The 27,673-nt window shown below is 35.4% G+C and overlaps 1 protein-coding gene across 1 annotated transcript in view; it reads left to right on the forward strand.

The window, feature by feature from the left end:
- Window positions 1-539: 539 nt before the first annotated feature.
- Window positions 540-27,673, forward strand: part of CEP120 (centrosomal protein 120kDa) — a 31,209-nt gene continuing 4,075 nt past the window's right edge. The window contains exons 1-13 of the mRNA XM_010017621.1: window positions 540-773; window positions 1,033-1,237; window positions 2,311-2,424; window positions 4,202-4,379; window positions 6,761-6,910; window positions 7,703-7,885; window positions 10,222-10,318; window positions 10,405-10,554; window positions 11,217-11,306; window positions 11,770-11,862; window positions 13,512-13,673; window positions 17,158-17,280; window positions 18,736-18,834. Of these exons, the coding sequence (XP_010015923.1) occupies window positions 540-773; window positions 1,033-1,237; window positions 2,311-2,424; window positions 4,202-4,379; window positions 6,761-6,910; window positions 7,703-7,885; window positions 10,222-10,318; window positions 10,405-10,554; window positions 11,217-11,306; window positions 11,770-11,862; window positions 13,512-13,673; window positions 17,158-17,280; window positions 18,736-18,834 (1,878 nt within the window). The remainder of the gene's footprint in view (window positions 774-1,032; window positions 1,238-2,310; window positions 2,425-4,201; window positions 4,380-6,760; window positions 6,911-7,702; window positions 7,886-10,221; window positions 10,319-10,404; window positions 10,555-11,216; window positions 11,307-11,769; window positions 11,863-13,511; window positions 13,674-17,157; window positions 17,281-18,735; window positions 18,835-27,673) is intronic.

The raw sequence follows: 27,673 nt of genomic DNA on the forward strand, positions 1-27,673 counted from the left end.
ATGATGTCAACTGCTCTGCCGCTGTCCATCGTCTTCTACTTAGGTGTATAAATACTAAGTCATGGAAGGAAGAAAGTGTTGACTCAAGTTTTGAAAAAGGAATAATGCTTCTTACTAGTAATTAAGAACACAGTTACTTTATTCAAAATCCTTGCTCTTTAGGTGGTGCCTAAATATATACACACAGGCTGAGCTTTGCAGTCATGTATTTTAAATGTCACTGTTGCAGGGACAAGAATCTGTGCTGTGTTTAGAAGCCGCAGACTATTGAATTTGTTTTCCAGAAGGGATGATATGACAGGCCTTAGAAGGACAATGCTGTGATCTACTACCATGCTAGCACTGGCCAGATCTTACCTGCTCATTACTGAAATTTTGTAGCTGTACCCGCACTGCTGAAAACACTTGTTTTCAGCATACAGGGACTAGACTAAGGATACTCATTTTAATGTGTTGCACTTATTCTACCTTTAGTAGAGGGTGATCAGACAGTTCAAGTGGAAAGGGACATGTGATTACATTCTAACACCTTTGTACATATGCAGATCCATCTTTGCTGTGGGGACCAGTCTTTTGGAAGCACTGAAATACCCCTATCTGGATTACTGAAGAAAGGAAATGTAGAGATCGATCAACATCCTGTGGCAATAGAGGGAGCATTTGTCCTTGTTCCACCAAATAGAGCTAAAGATAAACTGCCGCAGTTGCCTTTGGATATGGCTCCTACTGTTGGGGTATCTGTAGTTCTGCAAAGGGAGAGCTTGAGCGCCCAGGTATAGCTTACTCATTTATTGTTTGTTTAGACAATGTTGTACAGTTTCATGTTTAAAAAAAAATAGATTGGTATTTAAAGTCATATTTGACAGTTAAGTATGTAAAAGAACCTGAAAGAATAAGTTGCTTTATATGACTGTTCCTTTCATTGTTTCATCTTTCTGTGTCAGGAAAATAATCTCAAACTATAAAAATATTGTAGATGGAATTTTTCAGTGTAAGCCATGGTCAATAAGAAAACTATATTACTTCATTCAGCCTGTGGTTCCCTTAAATGCTTCAACTGGACCTAATCAGCCACAGGAGAAAGTACTTTCAGCTATTAAAGGGAAAACAGAGAGCCTGCAGCAGAGATCCCAGAATGCTCCATCTCAGGTTAACCACTCTTCATCACAAGACGAAGCAACAGAAAGCGAAGTGGAAAGTCTTAAGTTTGAAAAAGGCATGAAAGTAAAGAAAAAGGGTATGTAGTATATAGGGTTGTGGGGGTTTTTTTTGTTGTTTTTTTTTATTTTATTTTATTAATAACCCAGTTGTCAAGTGTGGTCTTGAATCATGTATGCATTTGCGGTGATAAATTACAGACAATCATTTGCATAAAAAAAATAACAGGAGGGAAATAAATGCTGTAATTTGAATATGGCAATTGTTGAAAACACTTGGAAGAGCCAGATTGGAGATTGGGTGTACCGTAGGTGATCAGTGGTGTGGATAGTTATCAGCATGAAAAATAACAACAGAAATGCTTGGAATTCCCTGAATTTGAGAATGGGAAGGTTCAGTACAATCCTCATGAAGAAACTGATTTGCTCAATGAGGAGATGAAATAGTCCACATCTAATAAGTAGAAAGGCAGGGGGAATGTAGGATTTTTAAGATTTCTAAGGAATTTACTATGTGGATAATAAATCGTGAAAACAAACATTCATACTGTACATATTCTTGGACACAACCAAGCAACTGAGGTTTTTGTCTGTTTTTACATTATCCTTTTGAAGAGACTTGGTATCCCACATAGTGTTCTGAGGCTTCCCTTGTTTCGTTTTTGATTTGAGGACTGGTCGGGGGAGATGTCAAAAGGATCAGAAGGAAGAATGCTATCACAGTAGAGTAAAGCTCAGAAGAAAGAATGCTAGTTTGCTAACCATTACTGAGTGTGGTTTATGAGATTGTTTATGAATCTGAAGAGATGATTTATGAATAAAGCCAAATTATTATTTTTCTAATGATACTTGTATTACTGTTCTTTTGAGATTGATCCTAAAGACTCCTAGTTCTGTAGAGGAAAATCTGTGCCCCAGAGCATGCTCTCAGGATTTGTCTGCTGATGAAGCCAAATTTTCTTTTAATCCTAATTTATCTAAGCAAAGATTAAGTCCTTTACATGTATGTATCAAGAAAAAGTGTTGTGAACCCGGCAGCTAGTTTGAATCTGCAGTTAAGAAATCCAGGATTGTGCTTTTTTATGAATAGCAATAATAATATTATAACTCTCTGGTAAGGTGTAAAACATGTAATTTGACATTTACCTTTCAGGGCTGGTGGCTGAGTCCTGCCAAGAGGTTAACAAACAGTGTACTGAAGAGCTTCCAGTTTTCAAACTGCAGAGCAGACCAAAGTCACCTCTATTGTCAGATCTACAAAATCCCGGTAATACAAAATCTATTACATTTAGTACATAGAATGAAATTTTAATATAGTAGCAATTTAAATTAATTTTTGTATGCAGCCTATGTATGTTGTGTTTCCTTGTCTGTGACAGCCTTGAACTCCTATTCAGCCATTTCGTTATGCCAAGCAGTTTACTGACACTGCCTGAATCACTGAAAATTATTTTATTCATATGTTCCGCTAACTAGCTGATGTTGAGTGTTGTTGCATTTTCCTTTTCTTTATTGTTACTGTTAATGCAAATAAACAAGCAGGGATGTATTTCTTTTAAAATGATGAAAATGGGAACGTTTTGAATGGTTATGAAAAGAGACTATCAGAACAACTAGTACTTAACAAAAGCCAGTTGAGTTCTCTAACACCTTTTTCCCCTCTTTCTCAGCTTTACTAATTTAAACACTTCTGGAGGATACCTTTGGCGACACTTTTTGTAAAACTTGTAGTTTGGCCTTTTACCCTGTGAAAGCAGTATCGGGTGCCAATGTAAAGACTTGAGGAGCCTGGATGCAATGGGACAGTCACTTACCATAGCTTCTACTTCCTCAATTATAAAACAGATGTCATTGAGGGCATAAACAGATATGCTTTACAGACCAAGCTAGAACATTTTGGTTTATTTCAGTAGTTAAACCTCAGCTTAGTAGCCACAGTTGATGTTGCCTTACATGAACACTGCTAATTGATCTAATGGTCTGGTTTTTTCAGTCGTAAACTAAAGTGGTTAGTTAATTCAAAGCAAACTAAGTTAATACAAATGATTTCTTTTTAAGCCCACCTCTTCTGCATTCCCTCAAGTTGGCTACGAGCAATTATGTAAAATATTGAAGACCGGAAGTCTTATAGCATCCTCCTGAAGAATTTAATGTCTTGGATATTACTTTAAACTTCAGTGAGATAGACTAACATAGTGTCGTGGTTCAAACCCAGCCGGCAACTTGGAACCACGCAGCCGCTCGCTCACTCCCCCCCTTTTCCTTCCTCCCCCCGCTCCCGGAGGGATGGGGAGGAGAATCGAAGGAATGTAACTCCCACGAGTTGAGATAACAGCTCTCCAGTAACTAAGGTATAATACAAACCACTACTGCTACCAGTAATAATGATAAGAGGAATAACAAGGGAAAAGGACCCAACCGCTCACCACCCGCCGACCGATACCCAGCCCGACCCGAGCAGCGATCTGGGCCTTCCGGGTAACTCCCCCCAGTTTCTATCCTGGGCATGACGTGCTGTGGTATGGAATACCCCTTTGGCCAGTTTGGGTCAGGTGTCCTGCCTCTGCTTCCTCCTGGCTTCCCCTCCTCTCTGGCAAAGCATGAGACTGAGAAAGTCCTTGGTCAGAGTAAACATTACTTAGCAACAACTAAAAACATCGGTGTTATCAGCGTTGTTCCCAGACTGAAAGTCAAAAACACAGCACTGCACCAGCTACTAAGAAGGAGAAAAAATGACTGCTGTAGCTGAACCCAGGACACATAGCTTTAAAGTTTAAATTAAAAATAGAAAAAAGTATTATGGAATCTTTTCGGGAGATTTAAGATACATTGGGATTTTGGTGTGTTTTCTTTGAAGCAGTAAGTTGCAAATGGAGTGGCTATTTTTCATAGTATTAGCTTATATTGCAAAGAATTTAAATCTTTTGGAGAAGCAACCTTACTGGACTTGTATTTAAAATGTGAGACCTAGCTTTAATATATTTTGTTATTTTGGTCAGAATAAATTATTAAAAATACACACAAATTTTCTTCTGTGTTTTCAGCTGATAATGGTCCAGTAGGTGCCTGTCAGCCTAACCCTGTGGGTGCATCCAGTTCTTCTGAGCCTGTGTCAGCACAGAAAATTGTTATTCCAGCAGCATCTCACCATTTTTGCTTTTCAATAGACTTGCGAAGTATACGTGGACTGGAAGTTGGTTTTCCAATAAATTGCATTTTAAGGTATGTTTTATTTTTGTTGATCTTATTGTTAATAACAGTATCTTTATTTTTCAATACAAAGCCTTCATAATCTGCATGGAGTATGCTACCTGATGCCTTTTACCTTTATGTAGCTGACTTTTAGTATCAAATTCCTTGGAATGATCATCTGGCTCATCACTAAACTTCTGAGCATTACACCGTTAAAGATAGTATGTAACACTTCATCTGCACTGTAATCTGCGTTAAATCTCACTTGAATATCTGAGCTCAGACAATACAGGTCATCAATCAGTCCTTAGAGGAAAAAGAGAATTAGTTGTCTCTTTACTTTCTGGCTGCCTTTCCAGCTGGCAATGATTTCAGTAGCTTTCCATAGCTCCACCAAGAACTCCTTGTAGTAGAAGACAGATCACCTGGTTTGTGTGTGACAGCGAATCTGAAGGAAGAACATTCTAATTTTAAAGTGAAGAACCAGTGTGGTAAATGCATTATCATTCTGAGATGCAGTATTGGGGGTTTTTGATAGTCTTTGTATAGAAGAAGCAAATCTTAGTAGGGAGAAGTAGCATCTTTGTTGCGTTCATTTGTGGGCTTACAAAAAAGACAAGCTTTTTGGATACATGAGTTTTGTGCCTGAAGCAAAAGTAGAAAACTACCATGCTAGTTTGGAAAAAGGGCTTAGAGAGACTAGCTTGTAACTGATGTCAACATGAAAGAAAAGTACAGGAGCACTTTTGGAGAATAAGCAGATGTTAGCTGGTAGGTGGATGTGAAGTTGGACACATCGAACTTTTAGTTTTTACTTTTAAAAAAAACTTTCAGTTTTTTTTTTTTAAACTAAAAAGGTGAAGGACCAATTAAAAGTAAGGGCATTGAAACCAGTATCTATATGTAGGTGGGGTTTGGTTGGTTTATTAACATTGCCAGCAAAGAGGGAAATTTTCTTTTACCAACTCTACAGACAAACTAAATCTTAGGTTGTTCTTAGAGTTTAAGATAAAGAGTTTGTAGATAACAGGCATGGTTTTGTTGCTTCAAAAATAAAAAGTAGTAAATTCCTACTCATGGAATATTAGTTTACTGGTGGCATCTGTGAATTCGGTGGCTCATAGCAGTTTTTACATTTTGCCTTCTAGTTTCCATTTGGACTCTTGGTGCACATGACGAAGCATATCTGTAAACGGTGATTTAGTTTGACAGTGTTGAATTTCTGGCTATGTGCATCTGCATTTGCTTTGCATCTGTTCTGACATGAGTTTGTTTCAATACATTTTAACTGTTTATCAGGAAATCGGTTCATGTTTATGATTATTGAAGCTTTGTTTGAATTGGGATGCAATGGTGGGGTTGGGTTGTAGGTGTGGATTGTTTTTAAACACAACTAATACATCATTAATGGTTTTATGTATAGGCTATATATTAAATAGTACATGTAAAACTACATACAATGGATAGAATTTGGTCACATAATATTCAAAAAATTAATTTGTTTCAGAAGAGTGACAGCAAATAAGTTCTATTGTGTCATGCACTTCAATTTTTACAGTCAGTGGTGAATATGGCAAGAAACTTAAGAGGAGAAACATCCAAACACACATACTAAGAAAAGTTGCAGGGTAAAAATCACATTTTTACAGTATATTGGGAGCATTATTCAATTCAGGTCTAAACAAGCTCTTCAAGCAGTTTTGCACAAACAGTTAAAGTGTGGAATTTTATAAGTGGCAGCATTTGATGCAGCATTTATGTTTTTAGTAACTTGGCTGACAGCTGGCATGATCAATTTGAGCAAAGTGAAGTTTGACAGGTTCCTGGCCTCCCCTTTATCATAAGTAGTTTATCATACACTGAATAGTGCCAGTAGAATAGTTTCAGGCCACACAGTAAATCATATTGGTAAAATGATTTGGCTTTCCTTAGTGATTTAAACTGTGAGAATTAAAACCTTAATTCCTCAAATGTTACTGAAATTTTCAAATGACTTTGAAACTGTATGTATGTATAATCAGTTATCAGTTATTGCATGTTAAAATAGTTATAGATGTTTTAAGTAGCAGTCTACATCTGAAAATAATGCTCCCTTATTTTTCTCTGCTCATTTTACATAATAATTGCAGAATTTTAGTAGATTAATTCAGATGGCTGTGAACATGCAGATTTAATAAAGCTTTAATAAAGCTCTTTTTTTGTCAAAATAACAAATATAAATGAAGCTGGATCAGTGCTGAAGTAAATGAAAACAGGAATGTCTGAAAACCAAATTCTGTTGTTGGATGTATTTGTGTAAATTTTACTAACTTTTGTACAAGTTGTGCTTCAGTAAAATGTCTAAACTGGTTTTCTTGTTGCAGAAGGTATAAAAATCTTAAATTATTATTATTTTTTATTGTTTTTATTAGGTACTCATATCCATTTTTTGGCAGTGCAGCACCTATTATGACAAGCCCACCTGTAGAAGTTAGAAAAAACATGGAAGTCTTTCTTCCACAATCCTACTGTGCATTTGATTTTGCAACTATGCCTCATCAGCTTCAAGATACATTCTTGAGGTGATAACTTGCTTTCTTTTTATCTTAATCACTCTTATTCAGTTTTTTTGTTGTAAATGCATTCATGTTCAAATGTTTTACTTAGGATTATAAATTTGAGCATTTAGTAAAGAATCCAAGAGCTAATGCAAGTGAATATTTTAATAGGTTGCTCTTCCAGTTTCTTGATTACTTACACTTAAAGTCAGGGACTAAAATTCTTGCATTTATCTCTTGAGTACTTGCGCAGGGATCATTGCTTACAGAAACAAGTGCTGTAAGTTGTTAAATTAAACGTTGATAGTGTGGTTTTAACAAAGCGTTGCTTCAAATAGAACAGGTAAGGTTTTTTAATTTTTGTTTTTAATACATCATGAATATCCAATGTTCCTAAAAATACAGCAAGTACCCAGGAAGCTGAGTACAGGGTTGAGGTACAATTTTCCCAGTAGTCCTACCAGCTTTCGATAACTGATTAAGATGTGGAATAAAGAATCATCAAAATAGTGGTATTTTGAAAGAAGAGGTGGATGAGATGTATTCTGAGTGGCAGTGACAAAAATATATTTATAAATGAAGATGATCTAGGTCTGTTAAGATTATTCAGCCAATCACAAAAGTGAGTGATAGAGAAGATAGCCAGTCACTTTTTCATCTGAATGAGGGGCAGTAAACCCATCTCGTTTTTTGACAGTTGGACCATGATTAACTTGGTAAGTTACTTTTAGAACATAAGGCTCTTTTCCCAAATTAATAGGAATGTTTCCTCTTTTGTGTTGATGCCTGACACTAAAAATCACTTCTGTGTTTCAGATTACCGCTGTTGGTCGAGTTGTGGCACAAGGATAAAACAGCTAAAGACTTACTTCTAGGGGTGGCGAGACTTCAACTTTCAAATGTTTTGGCTTCTGAAAAAACACGGTTTTTGGGTGGTAATGGCGAACAGTGCTGGCGTCAGACTTATAATGAAACAGTCAGTGTCACAGCAGCACAAGGGTATAACTATTTAAGAAACCCTACTTATTCTGTAGCAAGTTTTGAAGAATTGTTTGCTTAGTGTTCCATTGAAAAAGGGCAGACTCTTCTGTTTACCTTTTTGAACAGGTGAACAGGCTGCAGAGTACTGCGGTATGATGTGTGGGGTAGGAACAGGCATCTGAGTGATTAAAAGTTAAATTGCCACAGGCATATTGTGCAACCCCAAACCACTACCACAGTCATTATAATAAACCTTTACATGATCATGACCTTCTGTAAGATTTACAGATCAAAGGAAAATAGTTGGAAAAAATGTTACTGAGGCACTCTCCTGAGGAAGTTAAATACTTAACAATTACAAAATGCTGCTGATATCCCAGAAAATAGTTAAGACTACTTGTCCGCAGTATACTTTTAGATGCTACTGATGCTACAGACTTCAGTGAAAATTAGGGGAACAGATACATTCATAGAGGTGAAGAGGTTTTCTCTTTCAGGATTATACTGTGTGATAGTAGCAGGGGCTTGAGCCTGTGTACATCAGAAGGAGCAGTGCTATTTGTTAATATTTTATCTGAGGATGAATGTTTCATTTACCTAGAGGAATGTTACTCCTTTTTATGTATATGAGGAAGCGTATTGATAGTTACTTCTGTCCTGTGTCCTTATTGAAGACATGAAGTGTGCTAGTAATCATTGTCTAAAGCCTAATCTTTTTCTGTGTGATAATGGAACTTGATTATACCTTTAGAAATAAATGTAATTGCTATTAAGACTGAGTTTGGGTTTAAACCTCTAATCCTCCAGATAATTAAACATATTTATGCACAGGAAACTTCAGGTTATTGGCACAAAGACTGATATACCCTCTCCCCCCAAATTGGTAAAAAATTGGCATCTGATTTTGTTCTAACTTTTCTGTGTGAAAGCCAGCATAGCCTGATTCTGTGGAGAGTTACTTTATGATCTTACTATACATGAAGGATTACACTTTCACCAGTTAAGTCTGCTAAAATGAAATCTGGTTTTGCACAAAACTTTACCACTAGATGGCATTCTCAAAATGTAATCAGGTCTGTGCGTTTTGGTGTGCTGATAAATGGCTAGCTTTGCTCTTGTTGGTGTATTCTTTTTATACTGATACGTTAAACTGACCATTACTCAGATTTTTGAGGTCCATTAAGTTGAATCTTCTTTTGCTTTTTAAACAGTGACAGAAAGTTTAAGAATTTGATGCAGTAATTTTTGTTAATTTACATGAAATACAAATGTTTGTGGTGGAGGTTTTTTCCCTGCAGATAACTGTGTAGAGGACTGCCTTTTGTAAAAATATTTTAGTGTTGCCTTTCTGTATTTGCTGGAAGAGAATTTCTGTGAAGACTACAGCCATGGTCAATTCCTGCAGCCTTGTTGCAAATTGCTTAATAAGTAATGCTGCAGCTTCTAGGAATCAGGTGGCTGTATAATTGCCTTTGCATCATTGAGTAGTTATAGCCGAAATGATAGTTTTGTTCCTGACCAAGTACAGGTCTACACTGCAGTGTACTTGCATGTTAGACAAGTGATAACTTTCAGTTACATGATCTGTGCATATTTGTTCTCTTAATATCATTCTGTGCAGAAAAATACATTTGGTGACTACATTTTATCAGTGTTTAGAGATAAGGCAGCCAGAGATAAACTGTTCTACTTAAGTAGAAACTGTGACTAATTTCAAATTAGTTTAGTAAAAGTACCTGTTATCTAGACTTTTTCTTCACTGTACAAGAGCAGGTAGTACTTAACCTATAGGTGCATTCAAACGTGTCAGTTCTCTGTGCTGAAGCTTTCAGAAATGTGCTTTTTAAAAGTAAGTCTGAGGATGGCTTACCACACATAATATGCTAAATGACTTATTGTACTGTGGATAGTATAATATTTTAAGATTCAAGACTAATGAAATTCATTGAGTATCTTGAACAAAGTCAGCTGCAATACCTGTATTCAACAGGTGTATTTGTTAGACTTAAGACTACAGGTACAATTTAGGATCATTCTCCTGTTACAGGGATGTAATCAACATAATTGACATCAACATAATCAGCAATTATAGTAAGCTGTTAGTTAAATAGGTTTTCAATGACAAGTTATCTGTTGAAGTCAGAAAGCTTACTGAAGATGTGTAAATCAGTCCCTGAGATAAAATGATATACATGGGAGAGCATGTTTGGGCTCTCACACAGGCAAACATTTAGAGTCTCTCAGCTTACATGGAACCTTTCAGCACTTCAACTTTTGGGGTTTGTGTGTTGTCTTTTGATTCATTTTCTGTATTTTTAAGACAGTGTTTATTAACACTCTAATGTTATTTATAGGTCAGGCAGCAGAATAGCAGACCTTTCATACACTATCACTTTGGAAGACCACGGGCTTGTGAAAATGCAAGAAGTTCTGGTGTCAGATTCTTCTCAAGTAAATTTTACATAAATCTTTTTTTCCCTTGAATGTTTTTTTGAGAAGTTGGGTTACCAGCTAAAAATCCGATGTTACTGTATCAGTGTGTAGGTGCTGGTCAGCAGCGGCATGTCCCTCACACTCAGCCTCGTGCCCCAGAAAAACATCCAGAGCCTCGAGAAACTCTTGAATACAAAGCTGCACTGGAGTTGGAAATGTGGAAGGAAATGCAAGAGGACATTTTTGAAAATCAGGTTTTTATTCTTTATTTCCTAAACTGCATACTGCCGGAGAAGCTTTAGCAGAATTGATGAGAAGAGTATTTCCTAAACTTTGGCACTGTTTCAAATAAGAACTAACTTTTGCTCATGCTGAATGTTAAAACTTCAGATGTACCCAAATACCTTCCATACTTTTAATGAAGAAGGTTAATTCTCTTCTGTATAAGTGATTAAAGTAGGTACTAGGCAGTGAAATACTGAATAGCCCCTTCACAATTTCCCCTTATGAAGTGCAGTACATACTAAAAATTCTAATAATCGCTGTTAAATATTGACACTGCATTTCTTTATGCTCAGTCTAAATCCATTGCTGTGTTTCTACTCCTGAAGTCACTCTCGAGGTTTTTAGAGTCGTATGCTGCTTTTAAAAAGATACTGAGAATCTAGTGTCTGTTTGTTAGGATATTTTTCTCGAACTTGGCCTTACTTTGCATTTTTTACTTAAAGGTAAGATATATCTTTCACTATCAAATTCATACCTTATTACATAAGTAGTTGTACAAAACTTTTAATTCTTTTGCTTCAAGGCTTAGTTCTGCTAGTATTTGTTCGTTTAAAGTTGCACATCCAACAATTCTATTTGGGTTTTCTGGTTTTGGGTTTGGTTTTTTTTTTTTTTTTTTTTTTTTTTTTAGCTTAAGAAGAAGGAAATGGTCCATATGCAAGTACTTGCAGAAGAATGGAAGAAAAGAGAGAGAGAAAGAGAAGCATTAGTGAAGAAGAAGGTAAGGAAACTCATACTTGCTGAATGTCTCATTATAAATCTCTCCTTGCTATGAAATTTGACAAGATACTACATAACTATAACATAGAACAAAGGGTCTGTAATTACTGTTCACACCTACTAGTATGTACGCATCTAGTCAACAACAGTGCAAAAAATTACAAATAGCCCTTAATCATACTTGTTAGAAATTCTTTAAGTTAGCTTGCTTTCACTGGGGGCTTTTTAACTTTAATTGCCTTTCCACTTGCATGGTCAAAAAATCACTTCTACAGCCCAGCTGTGCATGGAAACTGGTTAGCCTTTATTGTATAAAGGCTCTCCATTGTCATTTCTTCATTAAAAGCCATGTAAATTTCTAAAGAAATTGTCAGTATTTTATACCATAGCAAGAGTAAATTTTTGCCTGCCTAAAACATTATGTCACAAGGAAAAAAAAACTTTTTTTTTTTTTGTTGCTTTAGGTAGCAGAATATACTGTTTTGGAAGAACAACTTCAGAAAACCCTGAGAGATCTAGATAAGCGAGAACGGCAGCTTTTTAGTGCTGAATCAGAGGTAAAAGGTGTTTCGTCATTTTAAACAGTGCAATTGCATGAGCTATTTCTGTAAGTTTTGTTGAGTTTTCATATAGACAGTTGTGACCTGTGTATAAGAACTGAAATCATAGAATCATCAAATAGCCACATTCATACCAATGCACGTAAGAGCACTAATAATTTAAGCCAAAGTTTATTACAACTACACTTTTTTTACTGAAATGGAAATTCAGTGAACTTAAATGGGTTATTAGAATTACAGAACTGTAAATTTTCTCTTAACAGATCTAGTGTGTCAGCGGAGACACTTAATATAATGTTATCATATCTCAATTCTAAGTTTAGTACTCTGAACATTGCACATGTGTACAAGAGTTCCTTACTTAAAACAGTATTTGCTAGATTAACCGTTGAAATAGAAAGTGACAAGGAAACCTGGGAGAAACTGACATTACCCGGGTTTTATTACCCAGCAATTTGATAGAGTTCCTATTTTATACTGCTTTTTTTATAGTGAAGGGCCAAAGAAGATGTGAGAGAAACCAATAGCTACCACTGTTTCTAGATCTCACTGAACTTCCCAAAGATATGGAAATGGGGTACAAGTACCCCAGGGAAGCTAGTTGTAGGAAAAGAGAAAGAAAAAGAAAATTATACTGTCTGGTTTTGTACTTCATAACAAGCTCACAGTTCTATTAGTAAACTGCTGTGATTTAGCAGTCCAACAAACCTTTATCTCCTCCTTTAGCTCAGATTAATCTTTTGGTCATATCTATCCCTCCTGTGCTTGTGAACAAAGTTAAGAAAGCTCCCAACACAGGGACTGGCTTGTTGAGCCTTTGTCCTGTTCACTGCTCAGGCTTCCTGTACCCCTCAAGATGCAGTTTTGCTGTAAAATAGTGTCTGAATTTCCTTTAACATCTGTGCAAAAAATCTGTCGATTAGGTTTGGTTGAATGCACTTTTGTCTGAGTAAAAGTATTTATTTTGATTCTCATAGCTGTTTATCTCAAAACTTACTCTAAATTTAGTGAGATTCTGACCTGAGGGTTTAGAGATAATAAAAATCAGTGGATTCCAAAAATGTCCAGACAACATGATGTAGGGTTCATTTAGCAATTACACAGTTTGAAAAATGGGTCGTTTGGAGAGGTTTCTATTCAGCCAGCAGTTATCTGGGACAGTAACGTCATTCTAGAAAGTTCAAACATGTCAAAGGACTTTTCCTGTTTAGTTCCTCAGTGAGGAATTCTCTCAATATGCTCAGTTTGAAGAGTGAAGTTTTCTGACCTAAAGTCATCTTGGCTGTAGTTGTGACTTCATCACTTCTGCATTGAAGGTGCATATTTAGCATTTTAGTTCGTAGTAGAAAGGTGGATATATAACTTGCCTTTAGCAGTCCTGTGTAGGAAGTACAGTAGAGATATAGATAGCTACATTTTACACTAGTCAAGAGTATATTGTAATTTGCAGGTCATTAGTTGAACTGAAAGCTAATAAGGAATATATAGCAAACATGTAGATAACAATGGAATATCTATTGTTTAATTTCTAGAAAGGACAGCAGGTTTTTGTCATTTTTGTCACTGTTTTTGAGCAGTTGTAAGAAAGGCTCTTAAAATAAAGCTCATGCACATATGGGCTAATAAAAATACATCTCACTTTTAAGCTTCAAACAGTAAAGAAAGAGTTGCAAGCAGACCATGAACGAAAGCTACAGGAGCTACAGGATTCTGTGCGGCGAGCCAGAGAAGAAGGTGCACACCAGGTTGAGCTAGAAAGGTCAAAAATCAAACAGCTGGAAGAAGACAAGCTTCGCTTACAGCAGCAGGTAAGTACACTTAAGTTTCTGCTTCGACATTTACTTAAGTAAGCATTTTTATAAAGTAAGTGCACTAAGCTGAGCAATGGGTTTGGGGCAAGTGCTTTCTGGCAACTTTGTTACAAATATTTTATGTTTGTTTGGTGACTTGTGTATTGGGATCCATAAATGTCAGTCTCGCTTAGTTTGCAGTGCAGTGGTTATATTTTTTTTTTTCCTAACACTGTAAATCAAACAGCAATTACAAGCATACATTACATGTAGAACCTCAACAGCAGTATACGTTTCAGTAACTTAGTAAACTATTAGGAAGTCTCATATAGCAAAACATCTACATAGCTTGACTTTGGAGCTTGTTTTATTCTTCCATTGCAAAAGAGTATTTCTATTATCCTTTTTGGGGTGGAGTGTGTGTGTGGATTATGTTGTTCTTAAGGCCTTCTATTCTGGAAGTAGTAGTTTCATTGAACTTGGGAACTTTTAACCACATTCTTTTGTCCTGTAAGCTAGCTTTTACACTTAACTACAAGGCTGGTCTAGCTGTTTTTCTTGCCTGTTAAAGCATACTGTAAAACTTTAAAAGTCAATACTGGCTTTTCTGAGCAGGTACAATATTAGACACTAAATATGTTGTTAAGTAAATTGAGTAATGCACAGATTTTTTCAAAGTACTTAGTTTATTTAAATTAATTACTTGCTTTGGTGATTTTTCATCTCTGATACATGAGAGTGGTAATCCCACAAATAGCTTTGACTAATTGAAGAACTGTGTCAGCCAAAGGCATGTTTTTGTGTTAGGAAGAGTTATGCTGGGTTTTTTGGTTTGGTTTTGTTTTTTTTTTTTTTGTTTTGTGGGTTTGGGGGTTTTTTTATTGTTTGTGTGGGTTTTTTTGGGGGGTGGGTTGGGTTTTTTTTTTGTGGTTTTGTTTGTGTTTTTGGGGGGGGGTTTTGTTTTGGTTTTTTTTTTTTTGGAGAGGGGTTGATTTTGTTTTGGTTTTAGTTTAATAAGAAACACTGATACTAACTTACTTGTTTTCATGTCAGCGTATGTTAACCACAGTACAGTGAACTATTTAAATACAGCTAGTACAAAAAATGCTGCTGATCTAGAAGGTGCTAGCCTTGGCTATTCTACTGAACAATCATTGAAATGAGATGAGCAGTTTCATACTGCAGAATGCAATCATCTTCAAAATAAGAAGTGGATCACTTCTGCATGTAGATGTGTGTTGGCAGCTACTAATGCTGTATCAGTCCAGAAAAGATAGCCAATAGTTCTTCAGGCTCAAGCAGCCAAATGTCACCACCTATAAGCCGTCTTCCAAATTCATTTTTTTGACTCCTATTTGTTTTAGCTAGGTTAACAATACAATCACAATCACTTTATATTTTCCTATTCAGAACAGACATACTGTATCAGACCAAAGATGCAGTTAGCTCAACATTCTGTTGCAGCAATGATTGCATTTAGAGGGCAAGAAAATAAGAAATGGGACAATGACAATATAGAGTTTTGGTATACCAGCAATACCATCAGGAGTTACATGTGTCCTCAGCCAGAGGCAGCATTTTATATTTACTAGCCATCAGTGAAAGCATTCTTCAGGAACTCATGCAATCCCTTTTAAGAAGTATTTCTATTTTTAGCATTGCAACATCCTGTGGCAGAGTTCTAAAATTTAATTATGTGTTGTATATATGAAAACTTCTTTTTGTTCATTTTAAGCTCATTGCTTAAGAATCATTTAGTGCTTGTGCTGCATACTGTTCCTGATTGCTTAGGTGCCTGTCATGCTACTCTCTTCCAAACACAAATCCCACTGTGTTTTGTCTTGTTTTGTATGAAGATCATTCCTTCCAGCTGATCATCCTGTTTGTCTTCCTCTGTGCTGTTCCTGCTATTTTGCATCTCTTTCATGCTTCAATATAAGGAGATGTGTCAGTACACAGTTTTCACACTTGAATTGTAGAGTTCCCTAGGTGTCTAACTTATTTGGAGGTATGCCACTCTACTATGCAGGAGAAGATCCTTGAGGCATTCACCTTAAAGAACATCACTCTTACTTCCTGAATAAGCAAGCTGTGCTTTCTGTGATTTGTGCAGTTCCCTAAGGGAGAGGGACCTGAGGTCTCATGAGAAGTACAATTTTTGAGTGTTTTCAGAACCAAGCAAGAAATTAGATATTATTATAGAAGCTCCAGGGAGAGACAGCATTTTTCATAGCTAAACAGGTCAGTTACTGTCTTTGTGATTAGCATCATGTCTGTATGTTTGCTTTAAAAAGAAATAGGTAAAAATGGAAAGGTGGCAAACAACAGTATACTGTTGAAACTGGCTATTGTGGTTATATGCGTAAAGTACCTGCAGTGGCATGCATTTTTGTATGGTTCCTTAGGAACCATCTTTCTTTCTTGCATCAATTCTATAAGAATAAGAAATGCGAAAGTGAAACTTTGGAAGAAAAAAAGAAGTGCCACAGTAAGGGGATCGAAAGAATTAAAATATTTATGTGCTAATGGTAGTAGGCTTTGAAACAGAAATGAATTATCTGAAATATTTTTGCCCAGTATTCTAAGTTGTTGGATACAGTTCATGAAAATACTTGCATTAACTTAGTTGGACATAAATACAAAGGCAGCATATGCGACCATACTCTATGATTCAATGCATTAGTTCCATCAGCTGTTTTAAGGTATTTATAGTTGAATAAGATTTAACAGAAGAAGAATGTAAGCTACTCTTAGAAAACATCTTATAAAACATTTTTAGCATGTTTTAATGTGGTATAATGAAAAAAGCTGTTAAACATTTGATTTGCTCTATTTCTTTTTAGCAAAGTAATTGTGCTTTAGCATCATTTATCAAGTTACCCATTTTAAGACGAAAAGCAAACCACTCTCTTTATAAAATCTTCATGAAACTGTGGAAGTACACAGTGAGGGCAGAGGTACATAGCATTAAGTCATCAGTCACTGAAGTCTTTCTACTTCAGCCTTTCTTCTAAATCATTTGGCTGTACAAAGTATTAGTTGTTTCCTTTTCCAGACATTCCTAAAAAAGTTATGCTGGTGAAACTGGGTTAGTAATAAAACTTCATATAAGTAGATAACACTGTTAGCTTTCTTTAAAAGATGTGTGTAAATCTAAGTAGTTAGGTTTTCTGTATTTCTTCAGCAAGACATTATAGAAATGTGAACAGGCATGTTTATAAATCTTGATCTTCTGTATATGAGGACAGATTTGTTGGGGTTTGTTTTTTTTTTTCTTTCCAGAACCGAGCAAAGATCCTCTTTAAAATTTTGCCTATTGCTGTATGCCTTCATCAAGAAAACATTAATTGTGAATGTGTAGCTTTCAGTGTCTGTTTTACATCAGATAATTGACAACAAGATATTCGTTTGAGGGCCAAAGAGTAACTAAATCCTGTAACCTAATACTTTGTGAATGTTTTTTTCTGCTAAGTTGCATTATATCTTGATATCTTTAATGTAGCTCAATGAAGCAGAAAATAAGCATAAAATTTTGGAGAAGGAGTTCCAGCAGTACAAAGAACGACAAAGTAGCAAACCAGAAGTCAAGCTACAATCGGAAATAAATCTGCTCACTTTAGAAAAGGTATCTTGCATTTTTCTAGTCTTTAAAACTGTCACCATGGGCCATTCACTGATAAAGGATATGTAGAAAAATCTTGAATGATATGCTGGTTAATTTGTCAATTTTGGTTTATTTTTTCTAACGATTTCTTCAGACTTTAAATATCCAGACACAAATAAGGCCAACAGTGACCTTATTTCCATAGAGGAAGCAGTAGAGATAGAGGTTAAGGCAGAAAAAACCTAACCTAAGTATTTAAATTGCTACTGTTGTGATTTATGGTGGGCACTCTTGAGTATTCTGCTTGTAAAACTAAATAAAAATGAAGATTTCCTTGTGAGGCTTAATTTAGACTGGTATTCCATTACATGCTTTGTTTTTTTTTAGTATTTCTGTAAAGATTGTGTTAGTTACCAGTAGAATGGAATCACTGTCATAAGCTTTCAGCAGAGGATATTTACTTAATTAGAACCACAGGTACGGGTATTTTGTGCTCAGAATTACTGTGAAGTTTGAGTCAAATTGTTGACTGAATAAGCTACAAAAAGTTGGACCAGGCTTCTTGGCAGAAAATGCGCTTAGTTATATGGCCAGTCCAAATGTTACTGTATGCCTGAATAACTTCCAATAATGCAAGCAAATGATCCAGAATGTATTTGTCTCCATAGACTTTTAAACTCTTAGTTTAAATATTTTTAGATTCTACTACTTTTGTTAGCTTTAAGAAAAAAATTAAGCTTTAAGTTCTTCACAAATTTAGTGGTAAATAATTTTATCTGATTAGAAGAAAATATCACTGCCTTGGAATTGTTAATTAAAAATGGTTCGTTCTTCAGTTTACTCTGGTTTGTGTGCTTCTAAACTGGTTTTCTTTGCCTTAATATGAGATATTTTTTTTTCTTTTTCACAGAATGCATTGGTTTTTTTTGTTTTCTTTTTTTTAGCTTTTAACATTTTTTAAGGATTTATTTAGATAGTAAAATCAAAGATTCACACCATATGCATAGGTTTTATAGAACAATTTGAACAGATATCTATTTCAAATAAAAGAATGTAGCAAGTATCTTCCATCAGCTGTAGGAAAGAAGGAAACAATTACATGCCTTTTAAAGACAAGATTTATGCATCAATGTTTCTGCTAAATTAGTGTTTATAATCTTACCTTAAAGAAAAAAAAGAGGGGGGTTTGCTAAATTGAGAGACTTAAATTTAAAAGTTATGTCAGCAGATTTAGTGCTAAAACTAATCTTTTTCTTTTTGTATAGACAGCTATCCAATAAAAATAAGGCTATATTTTAAACAAGAAAATGTTCATGTGCCATAATATTTATGTTATATTGTATAACAGCTTTAGATGATGTTGTATGTTGCACTACATAAACACTTTTCTTAAGCCAGACCCTTTGTATATATACATCTTTCAGTGATCCTTACTGCTGTTATTGCTTCAGCTGATATGATTTTAATTGCTTTTAGGTTGAACTTGAAAGAAAGTTAGAGTCAGCTACCAAGTCAAAGCTCCACTACAAACAACAATGGACAAGGGCTTTGAAAGAACTTGCAAGGATAAAACAGGTATGCAGGTTTTCTTTTGTCGTAAGAGACAACCAAGTTAATACGGTGTTAGAAGCAACATGTAATTACTGTCAGCTCCTGGCAGCTTTCATTTTATTAGTGTTTGTCTGTACAAAATTGAAGTTCTGAGCTACACTCTTTTGCAAAAATTAGAACAGCAAAATTGATTCGAGTTTGGCATTGAACTCGGGAAAGGTCAAGCCTCAGACCTACAAAGAAGGTTGGCATAGCTAAAAAGCAAGCATTTCCCAACCATCTTGGTTAGTTACAGTCCTAACTATTCTATATTTTAATTGTAAAATGAATAAAGAGTAAAGATAAGAAACAAAGCTTTTGGAAACAATGGTTCAAGGTTTGCTGAATACTATAAAATGAAGTAAACTTGCAGAAAATTTAAACTAGAATTGAAACTTCTGCCTGCTTTTGGAAATTCTAATCTCATACTAATGTGGCATGCTTTTTTGCTGCTGTGTTTTAACAGAGCTTGTGTATGTGTATACACATATGACTTGAAATACCCAGTTCAAACCAGGAATAGCAGCTTCATCCTCACTGAATCCATGTGCCTCCATTTTTTTTGTCATTGCCTGTCTTTCATGAATTGCAGTAAACATAGCTAAGCGGTATGTGTAAGAATGGCAAGCATTTTCCTTGGACTTGACAAACAAATTAGTAAATTTGATGAGCAAACCTTGACAGAGACATAAAGCTTCAGAAATCAAGTTCTAAAAAAAGTTTTTTGTAACCTGTATTCACTCCTACCTTCTGCTTTAGGAAATGTTTGTTTTGGTTTTTGGTTTGGGCTTTGATGGGGTTGTTGTTTGTCTTGTTTTTTTGGGGTTTTTTGGTAGGCTTTTTTTTTTTTTCCCCCTCCATTTTTATTTATTTTAAAGGATTAGAGTTCCTGCTTCATTCCTACTGTATTCTGTTTTGAATAGTAAGAATCTAAGCCCACGCTCTCCTATTTGATAATTACCTTTTATAATCTATATTTCTCTTTGAAGAGAGTGAATATGTTGTACAATCACTAATGAAAACCTCATCTTTATTTGCTGTCTTCAAGTTGGTCCTTTTTTGCCTAGTCATAAAAGGAGTCATGAATTCTCATCTTTAGTTTCTGAAACATCCATGCTTGACAAGAAGATAGAAGGAAAAATATAAATCTTATGTCCGATTAAGACTTTTTTTTTCCTGTACCCATGAAATGCCCAGACTATGTTTTTTACTGCCATATTAAAAAATTCCTGTAGAATAAAAGGAAAAATTGTTGCTTGCCAAAGTAACACTAGTGTATATCACTATCAGGTTTTCATTATAAATTTCATCACTGTAGACCTGACAATCTGAATTTAGTAATATACATAGATTTTTTCAGGTGACCCTTTTGCTGAAAGTCTGAACCATAAAACCAGTTGGCATGTACAGTGAATTACGCTACCTAAAACTTTTCTTCTACAGAGCAAACAGTTTCAAAGTAGTTTCTTGTAGTTTTTGTACACCTGTGCTTGATCTTATACTTAGTCTATTGATAAGGGATTTAAGTGACTTTAAAGAGCCAAATAAATTTGAAGCAGAGCTGATCAAAACCCATCTACTGTCTTTTAAATATAAATTTGGAAACTGTTGCTTCGTGAATTCTAGATTTGCTTTAGTTCAGATGATTTGTGCAATTGTGCATAGTTTGACCAATTTCTTGTTTAAATTGGATTAATACCATGTTAATTCTGCATTGCCTCTGGTGAATAGCCACAGGGCTGTAATATGTGCCAGTAATTTGTCACGCCAAAGCTCTCTAGAGAACTATACAAAACATTTGTGTAGTGAGGATTAGACGCTGAAAGCCGTATCTTAGATTGTTAATAAATGTTAATGACAAAACCCAGCTGGTGAGTCTTGGAAATGAGATCTAATGCTTTGTGCCCATTGCCAAAAAAATGTTTAAACAGAGATTTCCATTACTCAAAGGTGACCTAGTACAGTCAATTTGTGAATTAAAGAAGCATAATCTACAGGCTAAGCATTTAGTGAAATGCTCTTCTGATTTGCAACCATAAAAGTCAATGTTTCCTTAATTAAGAAGTTTCCTTTTACTTTGGAATTAGTTCTTAGCACACATGTGGTGGTTTTTTATATTTTGCAGACTATGGGATATGCAGTACATGACTTAGAAAAGTGTGGGACCATTAATAGAAAATGCTTTAAACTCCACATCCAGTTTTTTGAATGCTAAACATGGGGCCAGTGGTAACCAGAAAAAGATCTACGATACCTAAGAACACACATACATCAAGCTTACCTGTGCTTACCAAATACGGAAGTTAGTTGAATTTAAACACAGTTTATAAAGCTGAGTGAAAATAGACTTCACCCAACTTATTTTTCTTCCCTCTCTGTTACTCATTGCAAGTCAGTATTAGTAGTTCATTTATTATACCCTGTTCAGGTTTAGGAATACAAAAAATATCAACAAGTTAGCTGTGTAATCACCCAGGTAGACTTTATCATTTCCAGACTGTTTCAGAGTTTGCTGACTGGGAGATCTCAATACTACACAAATGAGAGTTCCATATGTGTTGTGCTTGTGAGCATTACTTCTGAGAGCAATACAGAGATCTTGGTTGCAAAATTCAGTACCTGTCTGAGTGCAGAAAACAGTGTATCAAAACAAAAATAAAAGCTAGGAGAAATGTCATTTTCAGCCGTTGACATCTCTGCTATAATGCAGAAAAGAAAACCAAAATCTTAAAATGTACATGCATACATTATTCACTGTTATAGGAGAAGCACTGTTTTTAAGCCTTTTAATGTTTGTGCCCTAGACATCTGATAAACTAGCACTGACGCATTTGTTTAAAACAAAATAGACCATACTGGCTGGCTGACTTTCACTCTGTCTTGTCTAGTATCTCACTTATCCACTCATTAATTAATTTGATTAATTTAGAAGTAATTTAGCCAAGGATGGGATGTTAATCTTTGTTCTAAAAAAAAAAAAAAAAAAAGGGGGTGGGGAGAAGGGCACAAAAAAAAGTTGGAGGTCCAAGTCTTGGTTAAAAACTGTGTCTTGAAACCATCCAGGCCCTCCTACTGACTTGTCAGCTCTGGGTTATTTTCAGAAAACTTTACTTGAGTTCCTTAGCTTCAATCGTAAGTTTTTCCCACAGACTTGCATGGTATGTGTGAGTGGGAGAGTGAATAGTGGCTGCTATTTAGCCATTGTTTAGTCTAGTGTATGTATGTTTATATCTCCCTTTTGGATTTATAGGCAGCTATGGCAAAATAAAGATTGTGCTTCTCTGATTGAAGAGCCTCTTAACTTGAGCACCTGGTGGCATACAGGGATTCTTTTATGATCTAATTATAATTGAAATTTTGATGTTTTCTTATTACTGGTTAATTTTTATTTAATACTGTAGTACCATACATAGGCTTCAAAAGTTCCCACCATGCGAGCTCCTGAAATATTACTCCACATCTCAAGCACTACACTAGAGATGTAAACTAATGAAGAAAATCAGTAAAACATTGAAGGAAATGATAACTAATATGTGGCTTTATTTGGATTGGATTTTTTTTATGGGTATATAAGAGAAGGGTGGCAAATATCAAATTAATAAAGGAAAGGAATATTGGTGATAAGTTTTATTGAGGGGAGAAAAAGAAAATGAGCAAAAGGAATAGTGTAATTAGAAGTGCTAGAAAGTAGTGGAGGAGAAGGTACCTTGGTCAACTAAGAGCATACTGCAAAAATAATTGTCAAGAGTAATTTACACATGATACCTTTGATCTATGACTGCCTCAGCGTGGGATAGTTGCCAAAGATAATTAGGTGGTAATGCAAGAGTAAAGTCTCTAGTGGGTCTTCTCCCTACAAAGCTGCTTTTAGTCCAGCAGCTGATGATTCGGAGTGTTCCCTTACCTGAAATTTACAAATAGAAAATTCTAAAACTTAAAAATTTAAAATTATGATAGTTCTTACTGATGCTTAAAACAACCTGACTGGCTACAATAAGCAGTTGAAAATAAATCTGAAATGTTCCTCATTTAGGAAATAATATAGGAGCATATTCTCTCCGGAAATGTAGAGTGTGTTAGAAAGTCTCGACTGAGAATTTTAAGCATATAAATATGTATATATTAACATTTGTGCACCAAGGTACATTTAAAAAATACTTTGTATTTAATTATAACTTAGTTTTTAAGTATACACAGAATAGCATGTAGATGTTACAAGTAGGTTTAAAAAAGTTGGACTTTGCTGTATTAGTTCTGTAAATGTGCAGAAGTTTTATTAATATTGTTTTTTCATTTTGGAAGATGGCATAGTAAGTTCTGCTATATTTCAAGTACTACTCTGCAGCAGAGTTCAGTTCCTTCTCTGGTTTAAAAAAAAAAAACAACCCAAAAAACCAAAACAAACAAAAAAACCCCCGAACAAGTGCTTGTGGCCCAGTGGATACTTAAACTGTGATTAGAAAAAATTCATTTAATATCTGAATGTACTCTGATAAGGTGGCACCAGTTTCATCACTGTGATGAATAAGAAATCCTTCCTTCTCTCTCATTGTAACAAAAACTCAGTCTTTTTAATGTCCCTCGATTGTATCATAACAAAATTGTATACAAATTAATTCATAATCAGTATTCATCACTTCTTATCAAACAACTCTTGTTATTTCTTGCCATCTTCTTGTATTGATGGATTAGTAGGAAATGGTTTTCTGTTGCTGTTTGCTGTTATGCACCCTACAAATTGTTATGACAGACTTTTAAAGGAGTCAAAGATTAATGTTGGGAAAGACACTTGAGAATCAGAGCACAAAGTGTGCAACTGAAGTTACATGCAGGATCCATCATAAGCAAATCTGCAAAATCCCTCCTCAACTTTCTTTCATGTCATTTCCACCCCCACCCCCCAGTGGAACTGTCTTAAACCAACTGCTAAGGAAATCTTGCCTCAGAAAAATGTTGATTTCTATTTGTGTATTTAATATTACTGTGTTTAAATGTCACTGTGTAGGGTTATGGCATGGCATGCTACAGAAATTCTTGACCTGCCCTGTTACAGGACTAAAGTTAGTCTTGTCTCTTCCCTTACCCCTCCCCAGTAAGGAAATACCAAATGTTTGTCCTCTTTGCATCACAGTTGTATTAGTCAATCAGGTTAAATTTCTAATCACATTTGTCTGGAAGGAAGTCCTACCCAGTGTTAAGTTGGAAACAAAATGTACTGAGAAGAGTTTTTCTCTTCTATAGAGAAAAGAAAAATTTAACAGTCTATGTTCAAACTTACTTCATTAAAAGTCTAGGGATATTATCCTGAGCAATGAGCATGCTGACTGGTGACGCTGATATGTTTTTGTTTGTTTGGGTTTTTGGTTCCGCTTTGGTTTGGCATTTTTTGTTTTGTTCTGGGTTTGGTGGTTTTTTGTTTGGTTTTTTTTCCCCACATTTTTTACGTAAACATTTTACCCAGAGAAAACATCAAAAGGATTAGGAAGTGAACAAACGGTTCTTCAGGAAAGCTTTGCTTTTCCTACATCTTTCCTTGGCTTTTGCATCATTCTCTTTTGTCCTTTCTTGGTTTCATTGAACATCACTAAAGATGCTTCCTAATCAGATATCTTTGTGGTTCTGAAACTAACTAGTTCAGTGAGGGTGTAAAGGACCAAAGTACTAAATGAAAACCCTTCTCATAAATAGGAAAGCATTAAGAATATTGTGTCTTCTTCCTGGTCTGTTTGAGCTTTGTTCTCTTAACCTTCAGTATATGTATTTCTAATGTATACTTTTTCTTTGAGTTTAAAATGCCTTTTTTGTGATCAGATTGCTGTTGTTAGCTAAACAGCAGAAACCTCTGGATCACTGAGTAACCTATCTGAATCAAACAGTAACCTATCAACTTGTTACGAAACTTGTAGTCTGACATGCTGCTTATGCTCAGCACATAGTTACGTCTTTCCTCTGAAGCTGCAGCTGTAGGAACACTGTAGGATCTGAGTAATACGCTACATGAACAGAAGGACTGGATTAAAAGACTTCTATTCGGTATAGTCACAACTATTTGATCTGTGTATATTACATGTTTCATTATAATGTTTTACGAGTTTTTTACCAGTTTTCTGCCTGCATGTTAAAGTCTTGCTGTGCAGTAAGTGCCATTCTGTTTTGCATTAGTTTCCCAGTATTCAGTTTTCAGGTAATGTTTGCCCAGTGTACCTTGAAAAAAATTCTCTTCTAGAATTAATACAGAAATTTGACAGACTTAATTAATACCCGTGCTACTCATGACAGTAGTCCTAGTTTAAAATGGCACAGTTAGAGCATGAATAACCTGAAGATTTTCTTTTCTGAAGTTAATATTTTCCGTACCTTCTGCAACAATACACTGGACTGAAGCTAATCAAATCTACACATCAGCATAAGTAGAAGAGCTAGAAATAGGATGTAATGGCAGCTTCTCTAAAAGATTCAGATTTTGGGGGTTTTTTTTTACATCATCTATGAGGTAGATGTTGGCTTTATCCTCTTAGATGGTTGGTTTGGGTTTTTCTTCCTACAGATGAGGCAGTTTGCTTGTAAATTGCATTCTTATACAATTTATAGTGTGTCTTCCAGGACTCTTACCACTGTTAGATAATGTCAACAGGAAAATCAGGTTATATTAGACAAATTAATTCCAAACCTAGAACCTGGATATGTATGATATACTGTATCTGCTACAGCAACATGTATATCAAGATTCTTTAGATTTGTTGTCTAAATTACTGGACTCTTTACTTGTAGAGACAGACATAGGAATTTCTAGACTTGTTTTACAAGTACAGGGCAACAACTGAGGCCATGTTGAGCTTTACAAAGGAGCTTTAATATACTTGAAGTTTTAGGTCCTATGTTTGCCTTAAGGTGTTAATCTCAACTTTTTTTTTTTTTTCCTAAAACAAAACAATATTTTAGCTTGCTTCATTTTGAAGAGGTTTTAAGAGATCAAATGAGAGCACCAAAAATAGCGATAGTCTTCAAAAAAAGTAAATACTAGTTTGTCCTCCTACTTCTAGATTTTGGATAATTTGAGATAATCAGATTTGCTGTCCATGTATTTACTGGTACTATAACTGAATTTATACTGGTTTTATATCAACCTGTTAAAGACTAGATCATGCTCAGCATTTTATCTAACTACCCACAGTTAGCAAAGCAAACAATGCAAGATAAGTACAACTGTCAAAACACTTGAGATAATTCCATTCCTTTTCATAGCCCATTGCATACTTGAAATTTGGCTTTACTGTCTGCATAGTGTTGCCTGTCCAGGTGTTTGGAAACTGAAGAATACTGTTCCGTTATTTGCTGCGATTTAAAAAAAAAAACACCAAAAAACAACCTACAAATGTTCTCTGTCTTTGTTAAAGTAATGCTTGATAGTGGCATTTTTTAAAATGCAGATGACTGTCTTCATTCATAACATTCTGGGATTAGGAGACTGTAACATGTTTGCTATATTGCTTGAGTGATTAATTTCCACTGGTTTAATAACTTGAATCATGTCTCTAGTGGGAATTTACCTAGTTTTGACTTTCAGGCAGTGTTTTTCATTGGGCGGGAAAAAAAACAAGTTAGCCAGTATGATAGGAAATATCAATCTAGCCCATACAGAGGCCAGCAGTAGATGCACAAGACCTAGAAATCCAGCTTGAATATCTTTCAATATCCTTCAACTGGCCTCCATCAACTTGTACAACATAAGCCCGCAGTTGCATTCAGGCTGTCGTGTTGAACAGGTTATCAGTGAATATATTAGTAGTTTATCTTTATTTTTCAAGCTAATTCATGTGTCCCCATCATATCCCACTCTCACATCCAGTTTTACCCCACTGAATAATTTTGTATTGGCAGCCAGCTGTTTATTCCAGAATGACCTCCTCGTTTACAGATATATCAAAGAGTACATTCTTGTGGAGTCTACTTCTGCCTTCTTGCTATTGTGGAAATGATTAACTTCTATCTGTTCTCTGGTCTTCTAAATCCTGAGTAATCTGAGAGAATTTTCTGTGACACCTTAGTTTTGTGTTTGGTTGTAGGTGGTTTCTTTGGTGTAGTGTTTTTGGCGATTTTATTTAGGAGTATTTTTCAGATGGAAGTGACTTTTCTACAAAAGCTGAATTCATTCTTCCTGGAGTACCCATACATCCTGTTAGTTTTGGTTTAGTTATGGTTTCAACTTGGCCACTGTCGAAGTAAATCCTGCTGGTAGTTTCTGGGTATTCCTAAGACCTCTGTTTAAAGAAAGAAAAAAAGTGGGGAAATAATTATTCCTGCGGTGTCAACACCAACTGTAGTAATAGATTACACCTCCAGTTAGTCTTGTGACTTTGTGTTTGAATTTCCCTAGAATTATAGAAAACTCTAGCATAAATATCACCTGGCTGTAGTGACTTGTTAATATTTGCTATATGTATTTGTAGATTCCTATTCTAATACCTGTTCTACTTCAATCTGAGACTGTTCTTCAAACCTGTCCCACTTAAGAAAGGGTGCCTCTCATGGGGAATGTTCTACTACAATGAAGTCTTGTTGAGGAAGGAAGGATTATGGCCTTATCTTCCCCATGTACTTACTTTATGATTCGATCATCTATCTGCTGTAGACTCTCTGGCATGTTTCCTTCTAGTTACGTTGTTAGTATGTAGCCCTTAACCAAGTCGTTCTTCTGGCTTTCTGGCTTTTCTCGCTGCAGTTCTAGCTGTTGGTGTGTTGGTGTTAGTATAAGAACAAAGTATTTTGGACTTGCATATGTGCTATGATTTCTTGTCAAGTACTTCTCTGTTTTGTTTCCTGC

This window comes from Nestor notabilis, unplaced genomic scaffold, assembly GCF_000696875.1.
Source record: "Nestor notabilis isolate BGI_N333 unplaced genomic scaffold, ASM69687v1 scaffold6377, whole genome shotgun sequence".
Taxonomy (NCBI): Eukaryota; Metazoa; Chordata; class Aves; order Psittaciformes; family Psittacidae; genus Nestor; species Nestor notabilis.